Raw genomic sequence first — 18,919 nt, forward strand, 5'->3', positions numbered from 1 at the left:
AGAGGTTGATTCATGAGAATGAGGAAATTAACTCTGCGCGGGATCAACTTTTGGCAGAGCGGGAGCAAAGTGTCGCTCGCCTCTCAGAATTAGCAGCCAAAGCCACTGAGGCCGCTATATTGGAGGCTTGTTTGCAGCAAAGCGAGCAAGGAGTGTAGACCCTTAGCTGAGGGATTACCCCGTTGAGGGTTCAGTTTGAAGAGGCTAAGGCCAAATGGAATGAAGTTCATAATGTCATTCTTGTTGCATCCGATCGTAAGGCTGCCTCCGCTAAAAGATTGAATAACTTAGAGGCAGCCTTGAACTCCAAAACTGAAGAGCTTGCTGTTGCGGGGGAGAAACATGCCCAACTGGAGGAGAAGTATAGGAAACTATCGAGCATAATAGGCTCTTTAGTTCAAACGTCCGTGGCCTTGATGTTAGCCTCAGATCCGTCCGGGAAAGCCTTTCTGCCGAGGTAACCCAACTCAAGAAAGACATTAACCGTCGTTCGTCTTCCTTCGTTGTTGAGAAAACTTACGCTATGTACAGCATGAGGAGAAAAACTTTGGAAAAGGCCAAAGATGGTATCATTGACTTCGATGCTGAAATTGCTAAGGTCTGTGAGCTTGAGTTGGCTGCTAAAAACGGTCTCTCGGTAGAGCCTGCTGTATTATCAACAAGGCGACACGTTAAACATTCATGCGCATATAGTTCTAATGTGACATTTAAGCCTCAAGAATTGATTTTACTCATCAAGGACTCTTGCTCTATCATATAGGTCATGGTGGACTCCATACTCTTCCTTCTCTACTTTCCATTTGCATGGCTCACTTAAGAAATTTAGCACTCAATCCAAAGATTTATGAAAGGTTCACTCATCTCTCTCAAGAGAATGTCGCAAGTACGATTTTAAGTACCATATGTTTGCCCCTCATGTAGATCACCACTAGTGTAAGCTCACTCGGCTTGAAATCAAGTAGGACTTCTTTCGGGATGTAATGAAGGCTTTTGGATTAGGGTGGGATGCAATATGGGTGAGTGATTATACTTTTCCTTAAGCACTCCATTTTTTATTTCTCGGCTCACACTTTGCCAATTCTTTGAGGCACTTTCTTTTCTTTGGGGGGACAAGAGAGACTTAATATCACTCTTTCTTTATCATTACATTTATTTTCTCTCTCTTTGATTTCTCCATGTTTGGGATCATTACCCCTCTTTGAATCCCTTCAACTCTTTCACTTGTTCACTTTTTTTTTTGCATTTTTCTTTTTTTTTTCTTTTCTTTTCTTGCCTTTCCTTCTCATCATTTATTTTCTCTTTTTGTGACTTGATACCTTTTTCAAGTCCCTCGTATCTCCCTCAAACTTACGTTTTTAGCCATTTGTTTCTCAAAAGTGTTAAGGAAAGCTCGGATACCAAGAGAAGGTCATGACAAAATGGGTAAAGACTTGTAACATGGTTATCAAATGAGAAAGACTCAAGGGTCAAAGGGGTTGACTAGGGATAACATTGGGTAGGCAATAGAAAACTCAAACGGGCCAAGAAAAGCCTACAATCACTTCTCAAGCCAAGCGAAACTTAAGATTTCGCCTTAAAATACATTCGGGGCAAGTTCTAGATCTTTCGCATAGGTACTTGGACTAGCAACAAAGTATATCACCCCTCGCACAACTAGATTGTTAAAGAGAATAGAGTCGAGGGCCCACAACGACCACATTCAAGATTGAAAATCACTATGGTGCAATTAAACTATTCGATGGTTGCCAAATTCAACACAAGAGTCACAAAGTCACTAACTAGAACTATTTCTTTGAAAAACCTTGTTTCTAACCATAATCACGTAGTTATGTGTGTTGGTACCAGTTGAAGCATGTTTGACTCAAGTCTTTTTATTCATTACTACTACTACTACTACTACTACTATCCATCGTTGGGACGAGTCACATGGTTCATAGAACAACTACCTTTGGAAAGAACCGTGGCATTAAGAAAACCAAAAGCTTATTATCTACTAGAATATAAAAAGAAGCTACTAAATCAAACAAAGAAGCTACTAACTCAAACTAAGAACTAACAAAGGAACAAAAATAAAGAAGCTAATAAACAAAAATTATTGAATATACATAATGAGAGAAAAAGAGAGAATATATACAAAATAAGAAATAAAAAAAAATAATATCAAATTATTACAGGCCAAACATTTCAGAATATACCAAATATGACCAATAAACTCCACCCCTCAGAATAAAGATAAGCATTGTCCCTAATGCTTAACAAAATAAGAGTAAAAGAGAGGGAAAAGTGAAGAAAACTCCCTATGGTTCCTTGGATATCTCTGTGTCCCAAGCAATGTCAATGCCCTCAGTCTCATCCAATTGAATCTCATCATCCTCAACTCTGGTGTGAATGGGTTGGTGAATATCTGATGCACTACCTCGACAGTGTCGACAGCAGAGTCTGGCTCCTCAGACTGGCCAGCTGGTGCCACCGGTGCTGATAGTACTGCAGGGTCTAGGCCTAAAGGGTATGGGTCAATCGATATATCTCCGGCTGCAGCAAGCTTGGTCACCTGTCTCCGGAGCTTGTCCACTGACTTCTTGCTGGCCTAAGACTTCCTTATCTTCTTTACTTCTTTTCCCAACTCTTCGATCACTGACCTGTGCTGTACCAAGGTAGCCATGATGGTGTTCTGGTTCTCTAGAATCTTCTTCAATGTTACCTCAGCTGTTAGGGAAATTGACGCCTGGACAGTAGACTATGCTGCAACAATACTAGATAAGTCAGACAGCTTTGCAGTTGCTGTCTACATCCAGTTGTTGAGGCTCGCCAATGTCTGGGAGACTCGTAGTGCACAAAGTGGAGCAATAGGCATGTGCACCAGCTTCAAATCCGAGGTGGAAGCTGTGGCAGGAACTGCAGCAGGGACTGAAGATAATGGTGGAGGCATAACTGCGGCACTAGAGGAAGATTCGACCGTAGTGGATGGAACATCAACTGTCTCCGCAATTACCACAATTGGCTCATCAAACTGGCCTGTGGTGGTAGACGGCTGACCTTTTCTCTTTGGGTTGTTCGCATACATAAGTGAGTACCATGAGAAAGGCTTCTTCGGCCTCACCTTTGTATCAAAATCCCCTGGTTCCACCCCTGCACCCGTAAGATACTCTATAATGGTGTTGGGGTACGGGTAGGAAGAGTCATCCTGTTGGGCGACATCACAGTACCCACATTGATAGGGTACCCGGCTATAATAGAGGCAACTAATACTTCCCGAAGAATCGGCAAGTGAGTTTCATTTTGACTCGGGTAGTGTCTGTTGCAGACAAATGATTGCCACCCTTTTGCTTCGAAGCTCAATGTTCTTTGGTGGATAGGAACCCCAGCAGTGATCCATAGTGGTGGTGGTCCTGGTGCAGCTAGAATCTCCGCTAACCAAGTACGAACTGTATCCCTAAGTGCACACTTTTCTAGGTATTCTTTTGGCTCGATATCATCAACATCCAATTATGTGTTCAGTGTGTTCTGATCAAATCGCACTTTGAGGTTTTAGACTTTTGTCACCTTTGTCCCTTTTTTGATATGCTCCGCATTGGTGTAGAATTCTCGGATAAAGTATTCCTTAGCATCCACCAAACTCTGGGTAAACTACATCCACCCTTTGCGTTCTATAAACTACCTCAGCACGGTCTGGTTATACCTCTCTAAATTTGTCGGTAAGAACTGTCGTTCAAGTGTTAGCGACCTCACCGGCCACCATGTGCGAAAACTAGTGTTATTTCAAACCTCTTTCTTCTTTATTATTTAAACCCCATCAGTTGTGGTATCTCCCCATCTATCATTATCGGGTATGTCCTGAATGGGTGTATTCTGTGTCCTAGGGACTGGTGTTGCTGAAGGCTCAGAAGCTTGACAAGCACTTTCCAATCCTTCAGGAGTGTTGTGGGATAAGGACGGCTTATCCCTAAATTTAAGTCTCCATGGCAGCCGGACTATACTGTCGATTATTCCTGAACAGAGGCTGATGTGCCCTCTGATACACCCCTAGACGGGGCGTATGAACTTATATCGGAGAGATCTGCATCCCTCCCCCTCCTGGTTGTTATCTTTTTTTTATTTCCTATTGTTGGGCAAGAGGTAAAGCTCTCTTGCCTCGTCCCCGAGAAGGTTCACCTCTTCCTTTAGAAATGTCTCATCTGCCTCTAGATCGAACCATTGTCCGTATCAAGCAAATACGGTTGTTAGTTGCAATTTAATGTTCAGGCATACACAGGAGATATGCAAGACTACACCAGAAAACACAATGAGGGTCACATGCACAGTATGCTTACATGTTAAGATCTGCGGTCCACACAATTTTACTTCGGCCGCATGTGAGGCCTTGCGGACCGCACAATTTAGCTTTGCAGCCACAAAAGTGATGTGCGGTCTGCACAATTTCACTTGCGGCCGCATCTCAGAAACCCAAAATCTGCCAACTCTATGATGACAGAGAATTGGTTGATGTGCGGCCGCAACGTGATTTCTGCAGTCTACACAATTAGACCCGCGACCGCATATTTGAGTCACAAAGTGTAGACTCTCAGATGATAGTAAAATGGTTGTTCTGGGGCCACAATGGGAATTCTACGGTCCGCACAATTTTCTTGCGGCCGCAGACCCATTCTTTACTAAAGCTGTCCTAGAATCAACCTCTGCGGACCGCACAATTTTAGGTGTGGCCGCATAATTCAAAACACTACGAACAGTCTAGTCTTTCAATCTAGATTTTGCATTTTTGTGCAAATTTTGACCTAGTAACAATATAAAGGCATGAAAATACGTTGACCCAGTCCCCAATGAGCATGTATTAGTTAACCCACTACAGATTTACCCCCACATAAATGCACAATTGAATTCTATTGACAAATGGCCTAAAAATAATTTAAAAATCTACAAATTAAACTAAAAAATGAAAAAATCTAATAAGGAATATAATCATACAAGATGTGAATGAGTGCAAGGGATGAGTGATCACAATTGTTGGGCGTGTGGGCAGATGATTCAATAAGAAATTTCAATATAGTGCAAGATTTAATGCTTAGAGAGGGAAAAATGTAACAATTGCCCTGGCCCTCTATTTATACTAGTGATTTTCTAAGAGAAGGAGGAGCGAGTGCAGCCGCAAAAGTTTAGTTGCGGTCTGCACTCTGTTACCTGGTTAGCTTAAGTTGGTGTCTTGTCTGCGGTCCACAGAATTTTGATTGCGGCCGAAAATTTCTTGTTACGACCTCAGATTGACCATTTTTCTGACAGACCAACTTCAGAGAGTTGGAATTTTCCACCTTTCATTTGTGCGGTCTACAAGATAATTGTGCGGCCACAGAGCACTTTTGCAACAACAACTATAAATGTGTAGTCTGCACAATTCAACTGCAGTCCGCAAGTGATGCAACACTTAGGCTGATGTCTGTCCACAATTCCTGTAAGGCACACTTATCCTTGTAGCACACTTCAAATCAAGTTAGCACAAAAATAACACTTGACTAAAAAGGAAAATAAATATGGGTTGCCTCCCAAGAAGCGCCTGATTTAACGTCACGATACGAAGCAGAATGCCATCAATTGAAATGAATGACTTCCACGACGTGGCTATCTCCAACTTTTGCAAAATAGTGCTTCACCTGGTGACCATTGACTCAGAATATTTCATTATTTTTGTTCTTTAAGTCCAATGCTCCAAAAGGTGTCACACCAATAATTTCAAAGGGATCACTCCATTTACACTTTAACTTTCCGGGAAACATCCCCAACCTTGAGTTGAACAACAATACGAGATTGCCCACCTTGAACTCTTGTTTCAAATGTATTTGTCATGAAGATATTTCATCTTTTCTTTGTACAAGGACTAACTTGTGTAGGTATGGTACCGGAATTCATCCAATTCATTCAAATGTGCAACCCTCAAGTTAGCGGCTATATCCCAATCAAGATTCAACTTCTTTAGAGCCCATATAGCCTTGTTCTCAAGTTTCACCGAAAGATGACAAGCTTTTCTGAACACCAACCGGTACGGCGACATTTCAATAGGTGTTTGGTAAGTCGTCTGATAAGCCCATAATGTATCATCAAGCTTCTTGGACCAATACGTCCGGTTAACATTCACTGTTTTAGACAAAATACTCTTTATCTCTCGGTTGGAGACTTGCACTTGACCGCTAGCTTATGGATGATAGGGAGTTGTGATTTTATGAGTAACACCATACTTGATAAGTATAGTGTTGAAAGCCTTGTTTCAAAAATGTGACCCCACATCACTTATAATATCCCGTTGAGTACCAAACCTTGTGAAAATATTTTTCTTCAAGAACGCCATCACACTTCTCGCTTCATTGTTGGGTAGAGCAACGACCTCCACCCATTTGGACACATAATCCACCGCGACCGATATGTATGTATTTCCACAAGAACTCACAAAAGGACCCATGAAATTAATGCCCCACACACCAAAAATATCAATCTCCAAAATGGTGGTGAGACGCATTTCATTTTTCTTTGAGATTCCACCTGCCCGTTGACATTTATCACATCTTTTTACGAGCTCACTAGCATCCTTGTAAAGAGTGGGCCAATAGAAACCGCAACTTAGCACTTCGGTCGTTGTTCATGCCCCACCATGGTGACCACTATATGGTGAAGAATGACAAGCTCCAAGAATTTCACCTTGTTCTTCTTCTGGTACATATCTTCTAATCACCCCATTTATACAAATCCGGAAGAATTTCACCTTGCTTTTCTTTCACCTTGCTCTTTTTCCGGTACACATTTTCTAATCACCCAATCCGGTACACATCTTGAAGAGAACTCATCCGGAATGATACCACAATGATGAGCACAAAAACACACACTTAAATTCTGCTCGCTAGTCAAAGATAGTATAGTATAATATCGTGTCCACAAGTATTGGATTTAAATATTATTCTCATAGTTTCTAGCTTGATTTCTATCTAGGAGGATCAACAATTGAGATTTATATGACTAAGAATATAAAATCTACAGCTACTGACTAGTGACTATCGAAACAAGGAATAAGCAATTAAGGTTATCGGTGGGAGATGATAGGGTTTTGACGGAATAAGTGCAAGATAATTGTTCGGGATCTAACTCTATATAATTCACTTCCAATGTTCAAGTGAGTCTCTCGAATTCATTGTATTATTAGTTCAAACGTTTAGAAAAAAATGCCTCTCCCGATTAAGTCTTAACCTCACAAGATGAACCAATTTAAGCAATGTGAAGATATGCAAGAATTCGTAGTGGATCGGTCTTTAGAAAAACCTCTTTCGATTATTTTTCTAACTAGGTTTAATCAATAATTCAACTAGCCTCTTTCGATTACTTAGAAGAATCTATGAACTCAACCAACAATATAATGCAAATATATCACAAGTTATGCATCTCTCGATTACATGAACTAGTGAATACATATGCAAAAATTAAATCTTCCAAAATGATTCAAATACATAAAAATAGAGTTATAATCCACAAACAATTATCAACACACCAAATCCGTCTAAACCCAAAAGGAACTACTCCATAGACATGGAGAAGTTCTTCACAAATATAACTAAAATATAGGAAATCATAAATTCAATCCAAACCCGGATCTTGAGTGAGGAAGAAATGATGAAATCCTTGTTCTTGTGTTCTTCCAACCCCTCCTTAGCCTCCTTGGCCTCCTTAGGTCGAAAATCTGTCAAAAGTCCCGAAAATGACATTTTTCCGTGTATTTAAGCCACCCCCCAATAATCCCTAGACGAAATTATTCCTTTTTTGCGGAATTGGGAAGTTACTCTAACATTTTTGGGCTACCGTGCCGCCCCATGCGGCGTGAAAGTAGGAAATTCCACAACGTGCCAAAATATGATTTCTGGCCACTTTTTGCACAAGCACCCCGCGCCCCGCGGGGCATGCCGCGGGACGGGTAGTGCAAATTGTGGCCAGAGATGAGTTTTTCAAATTTTTGACATCCAGACTTGGTTTTCGACCCCCGAACGTGATCCCGGCTTAATTGCTTGGTATTCTACTCAGGCTTCAAAGCTCCAAATAGCTCAAATTAGCTCCACAACATCTACATAACTCGGAATCACTCCTACAAGGCATAAAACACACAATAAGTGCAAAAATACTACAAATTAAAGCTCAATATAAGTAAAGTGCAGTGAATTAGAGTATAATAAGCGACTAAAACACAGGATTATAGCCTACCATCACACACACAAGGAAATTTTCTAGATCCGCGAACCATAGCACCTCTTTCATTGAAATAGCCAAGAGTTGCTCATCGAGGAAGGAGTCATTGATTTCAAGGCCATCATGCGGCCTCCCCTCCTCCTCCAAACGAGACAAGTGGTCCGCCACTTGGTTTTCACTCCCTTTTATATCTTGGATGTCAATATCAAACTCTTGCAAAAAAAGCACCCATCTCATCAACCGAGCTTTGGAATCTTTCATGCTCATAAGAGAACGAAGTGCCGCATGATCCATTTGGACAATGACCTTTGCACCCATCAAGTACGGGCAGAACTTCTTATTTGCAAACACAATGGCAATGAGATCTTTCTCCATAACGGTGTAGTTGACTTGGGCACTATTCATGGTCTTACTAGCATAGTAGAGCGGGTGAAAAATCTTGTTGATGCGTTGCCCCAAAATAGTCCCAACCTCTGCGTCATTTGCATCATACATGAGTTTAAAAAAGACACTCCAATTTGGAGCGGTGATGATTGGAGTAGTTGTCAACTTGAACTTTAAATATTCAAAAGCTCTTATGCAATCATCATCGAAGTTGAACTTAACATCCTTCTTAAGAATTTTGCACAACAGGTTCACCGCCGTTGTATAGGTTGTAATATGCTCTTGAGGGTCTGAAGTTCCGTCATACTTTGGCACATCAGGCATTTTAAACTACTTCGGGATTAATTATGGTACCGCACTTGGCTTGTATGCCAATTGAGTATACTTCTTTAAGTCCGGACCTTTTAGCACCAGTAGTGCGACCGGGATTTGGTCCATGCAGGCGTTCACTTCTCTCATAAACAGTAAGAGTTCATTATTGAAAGGATCAGTTTTGTTATTGGGGCCGGATGCACTCCTCCAGCCCCATCGGAGCCAACTTCGCCCCTCGGGGTGTTGTTGTCGACCATATGCGTTGTTTGATTCACGGAAGTTACGGGAGGAAATAGATCTCGTCTATTCGCATTATTCAAAGCCCCTGATAGCTCCTACTTCAACTCCGTCATAACCTTATCTTGTCGCGTGAGGTGACCTAGAATGATCGCCTGTTGGTTCTTATAGGACCCTTACCGCGTCAACGACATGATATTCAGTTATCTCCCGAACATGTCAAGGATATTGCCTATCATGTACTGGCGTGTCGTCATTCCCCTCGTTGTGGGTATCGCTAATTGAGTTCTCGAAATGAGGTTGATCCCCTCGAACCTCGGGATTATGCGTATTGTTAACACCTTTATCTGTCATTTTTTATAATTTTTTCTAAGACAAAATAATCAAAACACGTTAGTAAAAAAGGCAAGGATCAACTTAATTATACGACTGTCTAAACACCACGGTGGGCGTCAAATTGTTTACCCGTAAAATGGTGCAGTTGAATTTATATGTGGTTTCTAGACGAGTGAATTAATTTAATCCTAAAATAATAAGATAATTGAAGAAATATATAACACTTAGCTTTGATAGAAGACAAAATGACAGAAATAAAGATTCTGGTAGTGAAGTCTCCGGGCGCAACAATAATAAGAACAAGAACAAATTGATTAGAGCTTTGAGTATATTGTAGTATTAGTTTGACAGAAAATTCCCGTCCTTACAATGATAACATAACTCACTATTTATAGCTACGTCTAGGAAATGAGGTCCTAGGATCATACCCTCCTTTAATGCCAATTATGAGGGTCATTGATTAAGATGTAACGATGAACATAAATGCCAAAATACTTATAAAGGGCAACGTGCTTAATGCTGTAGAATATTCTTCATTAAATACTAACGGGCGAAGGTAGTTATTGCATCTTTATGAGCGTTATTATTTCTGGTGACTGACGAGACCATTGTCTTCGATTTTGGGTATCCCCGTCTTAGATTTCATGTGTCCCTCTTTTGGACGGCCAATGTAATATAATATATTTTACCCAATACATTTATAAATCTTAAAAATTAAACTTACAAAATTTAATATTACTAAATGTACTCGTAGCATTAATAGTGTTGTTGATGACCTTAGGGCTATTGGGCTAGAGAAAAGCTAAAGGGCTAGTGATTGGTGACTTGATTATAAAGTTATGCTGCAGACGGCGTCCTCAGAAGATTCACTGTCCTCGCAAATCGAAGTGCAGCAGTTGTCTCTTGGACCAATTCTGTACAGTAAGAATTTAAACTTTTTGTACTAAAAGGCAATGCACAACTATTTTGCACTGCCATTTGCCAAGCTGGGAGGCGAGCTTCTGATATGCCTTGAACCAAGAGTTTATCATAGAGGGTGAAATATGGGTCATAGCAGAAGCATGAATGGTGGGTGGTAGTTGTTAGGTAAATATGTTTACAGTATTGTTCAATTTATTCGGCGTTTGGACATAATAATTGTAAAATTTCGGAAAAAGTGAATTTTTTTTCTAAGCGAAAAATGTATTTAAATATTAGAATTTTGTTTGGAAATGAATATAATTTTGGGATATTTTTAAAATTTTGTGAGTGATATAAGTGAAAATTTTAAAAAATAATTTTTTGAAGTTTTTAAATTTTCAATAAATTCTAAAATTCATCTTCAAGTTAAAATTTTAAAAATTTATTGTCAAACACTGATTTCAAAAAAAATAAATTTTTTTTCGAAAAAAGTAAAATTTTTCTTATGTCCAAACGAGCTCTTAGAGTATATTTGGATGAGCTTATTTTAAGTGACTTTTAAGTCTAAATGACTTTTAAGCCATAAGTTAAAAATTTTAGTTTTTGATTTTTTGTATATTTTTATCATTTTAGCTTAAAAATAAGTATTTAAAATTATTTTTTTACTTTATTCATACACTACAAAATGACTTAAAAGCTATTTCGGCTTAAAAATACTTAAAATAAACCGATCAAAACGGACTCTTGCACCGTTTTACAGTATTACTCGTTGCTTTCATTTAAAAGCTTTTCAACATTTATTTATTGATTTACTTTTATACTTATAAAAATATTTCTCCATATTATGATATATTTGTGCCTAGTAAAAATGGGTATATAAAATGAAACTTATGGGGTAAAACCAATGATGGGGTAAACCCAATGCATACCTAATCGATCGTGATTTTTTTACAACTAAATGATAAAATAAATGATAAAATTAATAATCCAACAAGTACTCCTTCCGATTCAGTTTATACGAATGTATTTTATAGTACTCGAAAAAAGAATGATTCTTCTTTAAATTGAGAAACAATTTAACCTAATTTTTTGACTTTACCTTTCATTAAAAGCTTTTATAGTAATATAAATATTATGATAAATTAAAGATCACAAGTTTCAAAATACACAAATAATATACTGTACTCTCTTCAGTCCACTTTAAATAATTTTTTGGTATTTTTTTTGGGATTGTAAATTTTAAAGGTTTTTATTTCTTTTTTAAATTTCTTGGAATCCGTGCCAGTTTTACATAAAATAAGGAGTAATAAGTATACCTAATCCCTCCGTTCCAGTTTATGTGAACCTATTTCTTTTTTGATTCGTTCTATAAAGAATGACTTCTTTCTAAATTTGAAAACAATTTAGGTTAAACTTTCAATTCTACTCTTAATGAGAAACTTTTATAACCAGACAATTACTCTGAACCCCTTTTTAACTTGTTTAGTACCATAAATTTAAAAAATATTTATTTTTTTCTTAAATTTCGTATCTAATAAAATAAGTTAGGTTAAATTGGAACGGGGAGTAGTATTTATTAAGCAAATTCAATTCATACAATTAAGTGGAGCTTTAAGAAAGGGAAGGCACAAAACCCGGAACTTCCCATTAGTTTTGGAAGGCGGCGCCGTTACTGATATGAAGAATAGCAAACGCATGCACTTCCTGCTTGTTTCCTCACTTTCATTTACCCCTCCTCGTGGCCTATACTGTGCCGGCGTATTCTTAACGTTTTTATTGTTTTTATTTATTCTTTTATTGCTCACATTTTTCGACATGACTTATTTTTATGTATAATCTCATATTTACGATTGTTATATAATTTTTTTAAAATATTGAAATTTTATTTTGCTTTGATGTCTGTCCTCCAGACTAACGTACTTACTAACAATTATTTAAATATTTTCTCAAATATTATACAAATAAAATTAACATTTAGTAACTTTTTTGTTCGCTGTTTAATACCGTTAAAATTGTACAAGAGTATATCTTTTTTTTTTCCCCATGTTATCACGATTTTCAACAAATTTAAAGCAAGGTGAATTTTCTTATTGGTTATGGTTTTATAAGTCTCGCGTGACCGGAATAGATATTCTCTAATTTGTCATACATAATTTTATTGATTTTAATACGTTCGAATTTGAGGAAGATAAGAAAATAGGGGATAGTTTAGAATCCTCTAAATACCAAATTGCTTCTCCATTCCTCTCACAACCACGTGAACGATTGATCGTTGTATTCATTAATGTAACCCCCAAAAAGAGAAAAGATAATTGAGAACATCCACAAGAAAAATAGAGCATCTTTAGATTTAAACTGCTAATGTATATCATTTGCATGAAATCAATGCCTCTATAAAGATAAACATAAATCGAGAACAGTAAACAAAAAGGTTGGGAACTTTTAATTTATATTCTTAATAATATCAAAATACATGCTACTCATTTTTAACGACAGGTCACAAGAAGCAGACCAAAAATAATTAATGTAACCATCCAAAAAAAAGAGAGAACAATTTAAGCTAAGTAACACAGCCCGTGACAATTTGTTTGCTCCAAGAAAAGCATTCAAGAACTGGTTTGTAAAACTAGTTCAAATATGCAGCACACATGCAGATATTCAAAGATGAATTTTGTAATATGAGCTAGTAATACTTTAAGTTGCCTAACCATTTTCAGAAACTATGAACAAGGCCAATTACCACTGTCGAGGGTCTGCCTCTCTTTAATTTAGTATCAAGTCAATAGAAATAGTTGAGTAAAGTCATTTACCTTCATTTGTTTTCTTGCTTTTGCCTTTTCAAGTTTTTATATGTTAGTAGTTTGGAGTCTAAATGACAAGAAAATAAAAAAGAAAAAACTCGCCCCACCTGCATGATAGTAACTTATTCGTTTTTTCTTTTTTCTTTTTGCGTTCATTCGTTTTGCCTTATACTATATCTGGCTGTATATTGTCCTCTTAAAATGTTATGTGCTTCAATAGAAATATACCACCAAAGAAATTTTATTAAAAATTTAAAGTGGAGGAATTTTGTTTGTCTCCGAGAGGGGCCTTCCTAATACAAAAATCGATACCCTTGTATTCTCTGGAATGATAGAGAGGTCCCCAAGAGAGAAATTTTAATGGCATCAATAGAAATTTAATAGCAACGTAATCGACATTTCACTTGGCTGAAGTATATTAACAAAAATATTTGTTACCAATAAAATTATGTTTTCGGAAGAGAAAAAAAAACAGTAAGTATATTACTTTCGAGGAGGGGTGTGAGTATAATTAATTTTCATGTTTATGGGAGTAACTGTTGTGTCCAATTAAATCATCACTGACCGTTCATACCTAGAGTTAATCATTCATCGCAACCTAAAAGCCAAATTTGCCCCTAGATGATGCACTTTACTTGGGTAAAAAGAAAGACTACTTCAATTTTCTCAATTAATTAAAACATTTTAAGTATTCTTATTAAAGAGGAAGCCAAAGGGTTGACAGTTTTCGGGAAATGTTATGAACGAGGAACAAACGGATTTAAATTTCTCTTAGGAACAAAAGAATTAGAATTTATTTTATTAGGATATATAATTATGTTCTTAGTAGTGGCGGAACCAATATTTTTATTAAGGAGAGTCAAAATATAAAAAAATAAACTTATCAAAAATCAATGATTATCATTATATAGTATATATACATATTTAAAAAAAAATTATCGAGCTAAACAATATAATTTTTCGAGGAAATATGGATGTTTAAGAGGGAACCTTAAGAAAAAGCAGTTATTACTAATCATTCTCTCTCTATATAATTTATTAATTTTCCTTTATAGTAATATAGTAGGATTTATAAAAAAAGAATATTAATTAATTTTCTTGTAACTCCTCTATTTAACCGTTGTCTCACGCTCTTGGTCTTCTACACACCTCCACTGCCACCTTCTCCACTCCTCTCCTCTCTCTCTCTCTCTCTCTCTCTATCTGAACCGGTAACACATCATAACTACTCGCCACCTGCAATAACAAAAGAAACAACGCAATCTTTGAAGATCAGAAATGTACTCCGAATACTCTCTGCTCTTCTTTCCTTCCACAGCTGTCCTCAACTATGAGCTTCTTCTCTTCTTTGTTCTCTTTCTTGCTGTCTTTGCCTTCTGGCTTAGGCCTGGTGGACTTGCGTGGGCTTTTTCTAAGGCCCGTGTCTCCATTCCTGGACCTTCCGGTTTACCTGTTCTTGGGCTTCTCTTAACTTTCACTGGTTCTCTAACCCACAGACTACTAGCCAAGCTCGCTGATAATCTAAAGGCTGAATCTTTGATGGCTTTTTCAGTTGGGGTTACTCGTTTTATAATTTCTAGTAAGCCAGAGACTGCGAAGGAGATACTCAACAGCTCAGCTTTTGCTGACAGGCCAGTGAAAGAGTCTGCTTACGAGCTTCTGTTTCATAGGGCGATGGGTTTTGCGCCTTATGGAGATTACTGGAGGAACCTGAGAAGAATTTCAGCCACCCATTTGTTCAGTCCTAAAAGAATAACGTGTTTCGGTGAGTTTAGGAGAGATATAGGTACAAAGATGGTGACTAAAATTGCCAGTTTAATGGAGATAAATGGACATGTTGAAGTGAAGAGGGTTTTGCATTTTGGGTCACTGAACAATGTGATGAGGACTGTTTTTGGGAAGTGTTACGATTTTAATGGTCAAGATGGGCGGGAGTTGGAGTATTTGGTGAGTGAAGGATATGAGTTGCTGGGAATATTTAACTGGAGTGACCACTTTCCTGTGTTGGGGTGGCTAGATTTGCAAGGGGTCAGAAGAAGGTGCAAAGAGCTTGTGGCGCGAGTGAATACTTTTGTAGGAAAGATCATAGAGGAACACAGGATTAGGAGGGCTGAGAATGCTGGAAAAGTTGCTGATGAAGGTTTGAGTGACTTTGTTGACGTCTTGCTTGATCTGGAGCAGGAAAATAGCCTCAATGATTCGGACATGATTGCTGTTCTTTGGGTAATTTTTCTTTTACCTGTGACCTAATTCTACCTATGATAATTTCATTGTTTAATAAACTTTTGTTTTGTATATATTCTATATTTGTAGTATGTGGTTATATGATTTTCTCTACTTCTAGTATTGCATTTTTACATGATTGTTAATGCTCATTCGGGATAAGACGTTTAGTAGTGTGTAAAAGAACGTGTCAAACTAGTTGTTAATGTTCGGTTTTTATATGTGCTTATCTTTTTGGATGTTTTGTGCGTGTGTTTGTTTTTCTGTTTTGCAGTATCTCGCATTGCTTTCTTCCGTTGTACCTGATTCTCCTGCATATATGCTCAAATATAACTGTTAAATTGTCACTTTCTTGTATTCTTAAGATGAAGAATCTGAATAATTTTAGCTTTAGCTTTGCATGATAGGGACAGTGCTGTTATTACTGTTGCAACATTTTGTTCTTAATGATTTGTATCAGCACAGTATACAATATCCTTGTTTATTCGAATTGTGCTGTTATTATGTATAAAGTTTGTAGAATTAACACATATTGCTTCAACAGGAAATGATCTTTAGGGGGACCGATACTGTGGCTATCCTGCTTGAGTGGATTCTTGCCAGGATGGTACTACATCCAGATATTCAAGCCAAAGCTCAACGTGAAATTGACGCCGTTGTTGGAACTGATAGGGGTGTATGTGATTCTGATTTGCCTAATCTGCCATATCTTCAAGCAATAGTGAAAGAGACTTTGAGAGTGCATCCGCCGGGTCCATTACTTTCCTGGGCACGGCTTGCAATTCATGACACTCACGTTGGTCAGCACTTCATCCCGGCTGGAACTACGGCCATGGTCAATATGTGGGCTATTACTCATGACGAAAAGATTTGGTCACAACCCAAAGAATTTATGCCAGAAAGGTTCTTGGAAGAAGAAATAGCTATTATGGGTTCTGATCTTAGGCTTGCACCGTTTGGGTCTGGGCGGAGGGTGTGCCCTGGCAAGGCAATGGGACTTGCTACTGTTCAGCTTTGGTTGGCTCAGTTGCTTCAAGAATTCAAATGGGTTGCTTCTGATAATGGTGTGGATTTGTCCGAGTGCTTGAAGTTGTCAATGGAAATGACTTGCCCTTTGGTTTGCAAGGCTGTTTCTAGGGTTCGTTGAAAGTATTTTTGGTTGATTCGTATGGTTTTGGGATATTATAATTAGCCTGTTAGTCTTCCTTGATCTCAGCCTGGTTTTTGGATCTTTTGACGAGGAGACCAGACTTGTTTATAATTATGCTAATAGCAGCAGTATTTTTATATGTTGGTCTTTAATTAGGGGAAGATAGGCGAACCAGTGGTACCGTTCACTTGCAAGGATTTTGGGAATTTGTTGTTGTTGGCTTTGGTGTGGTCTATTAGACTTTCAGCATGCATTGTAATATGTTTCTATAGATGGTCTATTAGACTTTCTACATGCATTGTACACAGCTTCCATTCTACATATATCCAAAGCAATATAAGTCCTTCTATGTTTCATTATATTTCTATAGATGTCTATTTGCTCTTTATTCCGAAAATGAACTTGGTAATATGTGTTGAAGACAAGTTTTATTTGTGCAACTTTGATCTAGTATTACTTGTGAACACAATGAGTAAGTTATTGTTTTATATCCTTTTTTGTGTAAACTTTTCCATATTTGTGTAAACAGTAGCATGCAAATGTAAATGGCCTTTATCACGGGGGGCATTTGCTTATTCCATGTTAGGCTATCTTTCCCCCTTTATTTGTCCTGTCAACACTTGTAAAATTGGGGATCTTCTTGTGATCCATGCCTTGTCTTGATTTATATTTAGGAGATGGGGAGAAAACTATTCACGGTGTTTCGTATTATGACTATTAATAATAAAAGAGCAAAGCTAATTAATTATTAGACAACCGTTTCAAGTAACTGAAGAATACTAATGGTATTGCCTACTTGAATTGTGCATAATTATCAGGGATAATAAGGTTCTGATAATCGTCTCTTTCCGGAATAAGGAAAACCTTTCAATTTCTCAGTACCATGTGGATTAGTGGTCAGTACTAGCAGTAATTGGTATAGTAGACAACATATTAGGGTGTGGAAGCTGGAGTAGAAAAAGAAGTTAAGAGAATCCAAGAAACAAACCACAAGACCAAGGAGGCAAGGGCTCTTTTAATTTAATTGACTATTCGTAATACATGAATTATTTTATTGAGTAAATATAATTACATGCATGTAGATCGTTTTGTACTGAATCATAATAAAATAATTGTTATGATAGAATTGTGATATCCAAAGTTAAGAATAATATATTAGCACTATTAATTAGTATGCAGGCACAATGTTAATTTAAAATGAAACATTTTATGATATTTAATGACATTCTTAATTAATTATGTAAAACAAGAGACATCGCTACTTAAAAGGTAATTTTGTCATTTAGGTGATCTTAACCAAGTTTATTAGTAGTACTTGTATTTTGTTGATAAAGCAGAACAAAGACTTGTATATAATTTCACAGTCTATATTCTATGGTGTCATGCAGGTAATTTAGTGTTTTATGCAGAGAACCGATCATTGTTATCCGAAATGCAAATTTTTTTAAATGATAGAAAGCAAACGAATCTAAAAGTTTGTGGTTTATATCCGCGTGAAATTTGCAGCTACTATAAAATACGTCAATTTTCAAAAGGAAGTTAAAAGGATAAAAGTAGCATTAAAATCTATTTATTTATCTTTCTGGAGCATTAGCCCAGACAAAGACTAAAGAGTGTATACAAAGAATAATTTGGAAAACCTGGGATGTATTTAAAATTAATTAAGAGTATTATACCCTAATCCATGTTGATGAAACAAGATCCTCATACGAGTGCATAAGTTATTAATAAATAAAATTAAAGCTTTATACTCTCCTAATTGGTCATAAACTTATAGTTGTGCTAAATTATCTTGTCCTCCTTGTCCCTTTTATCAGCTTTATTCTTGCCTTTGCTTTATTTTGTGCTCTATTAATTCTTGGCTAGAAAGCATAGCCTTTTGAATGGAAAAGAAAACTACTTAGATTCTCTTGCTCTATTGCTAAAGGGAATGTTGATTTTATTGTGGGAGTTTTGTGTTTATCAGATAATAACAATAACAAACAACAAAATGTGGTAGAAGCAAACAAATGATTGAGGAATAAGAACCCAAACGCACAAACAATGATATGGTACACCTCTTTTGAAGGTGTCCAAATCTTACCAGCTATAATCGTAGAATAATTTCCTTTGTTTATAATTAATTATACCCATAATAAAGCTTTTCTCCTTTTGCCCACCTGTAAAAGAAAGATGCATTCAGGATTTGGATATTCAATATTCACTGTTTTTCCCCCATCCAAATCAGTGCAACTTGCTTTAGCCTCTTCTCTTTTGCTGATTCTCAGCCAAGCCATTTTCATCTTCTATTTACTTACTATTCTTTTGCTCCTCTCACCTCCTCCATGAACTAACAGACTCTAGCTGTTGCAAAATTAGCCTAATT

General features: G+C 37.2%; 1 protein-coding gene across 1 annotated transcript; it reads left to right on the forward strand.

Moving 5' to 3' along the window:
- The first annotated feature begins 14,313 nt into the window (after window positions 1-14,313).
- On the forward strand, window positions 14,314-16,913 carry LOC107784043 (cytochrome P450 78A5-like). Its single transcript, XM_016605099.2, has 2 exons — window positions 14,314-15,404; window positions 15,949-16,913. Exons 1-2 carry the CDS (start codon window positions 14,460-14,462, stop codon window positions 16,549-16,551), a joined length of 1,548 nt encoding a protein of 515 aa, XP_016460585.1. The 5' UTR covers window positions 14,314-14,459; the 3' UTR covers window positions 16,552-16,913.
- The last annotated feature ends 2,006 nt before the right edge of the window (window positions 16,914-18,919 follow it).

This window comes from Nicotiana tabacum, chromosome 4 (assembly GCF_000715075.1).
Source record: "Nicotiana tabacum cultivar K326 chromosome 4, ASM71507v2, whole genome shotgun sequence".
Taxonomy (NCBI): Eukaryota; Viridiplantae; Streptophyta; class Magnoliopsida; order Solanales; family Solanaceae; genus Nicotiana; species Nicotiana tabacum.

Coding starts and splice junctions, on each gene's coding strand:
- LOC107784043 (XM_016605099.2), top strand. CDS start 14,460: ATGTACTCCGAATACTCTCTGCTCTTCTTTCCTTCCACAGCTGTCCTC. Junction 15,405..15,948: donor ACATGATTGCTGTTCTTTGG/GTAATTTTTCTT, acceptor TTGCTTCAACAG/GAAATGATCTTTAGGGGGAC.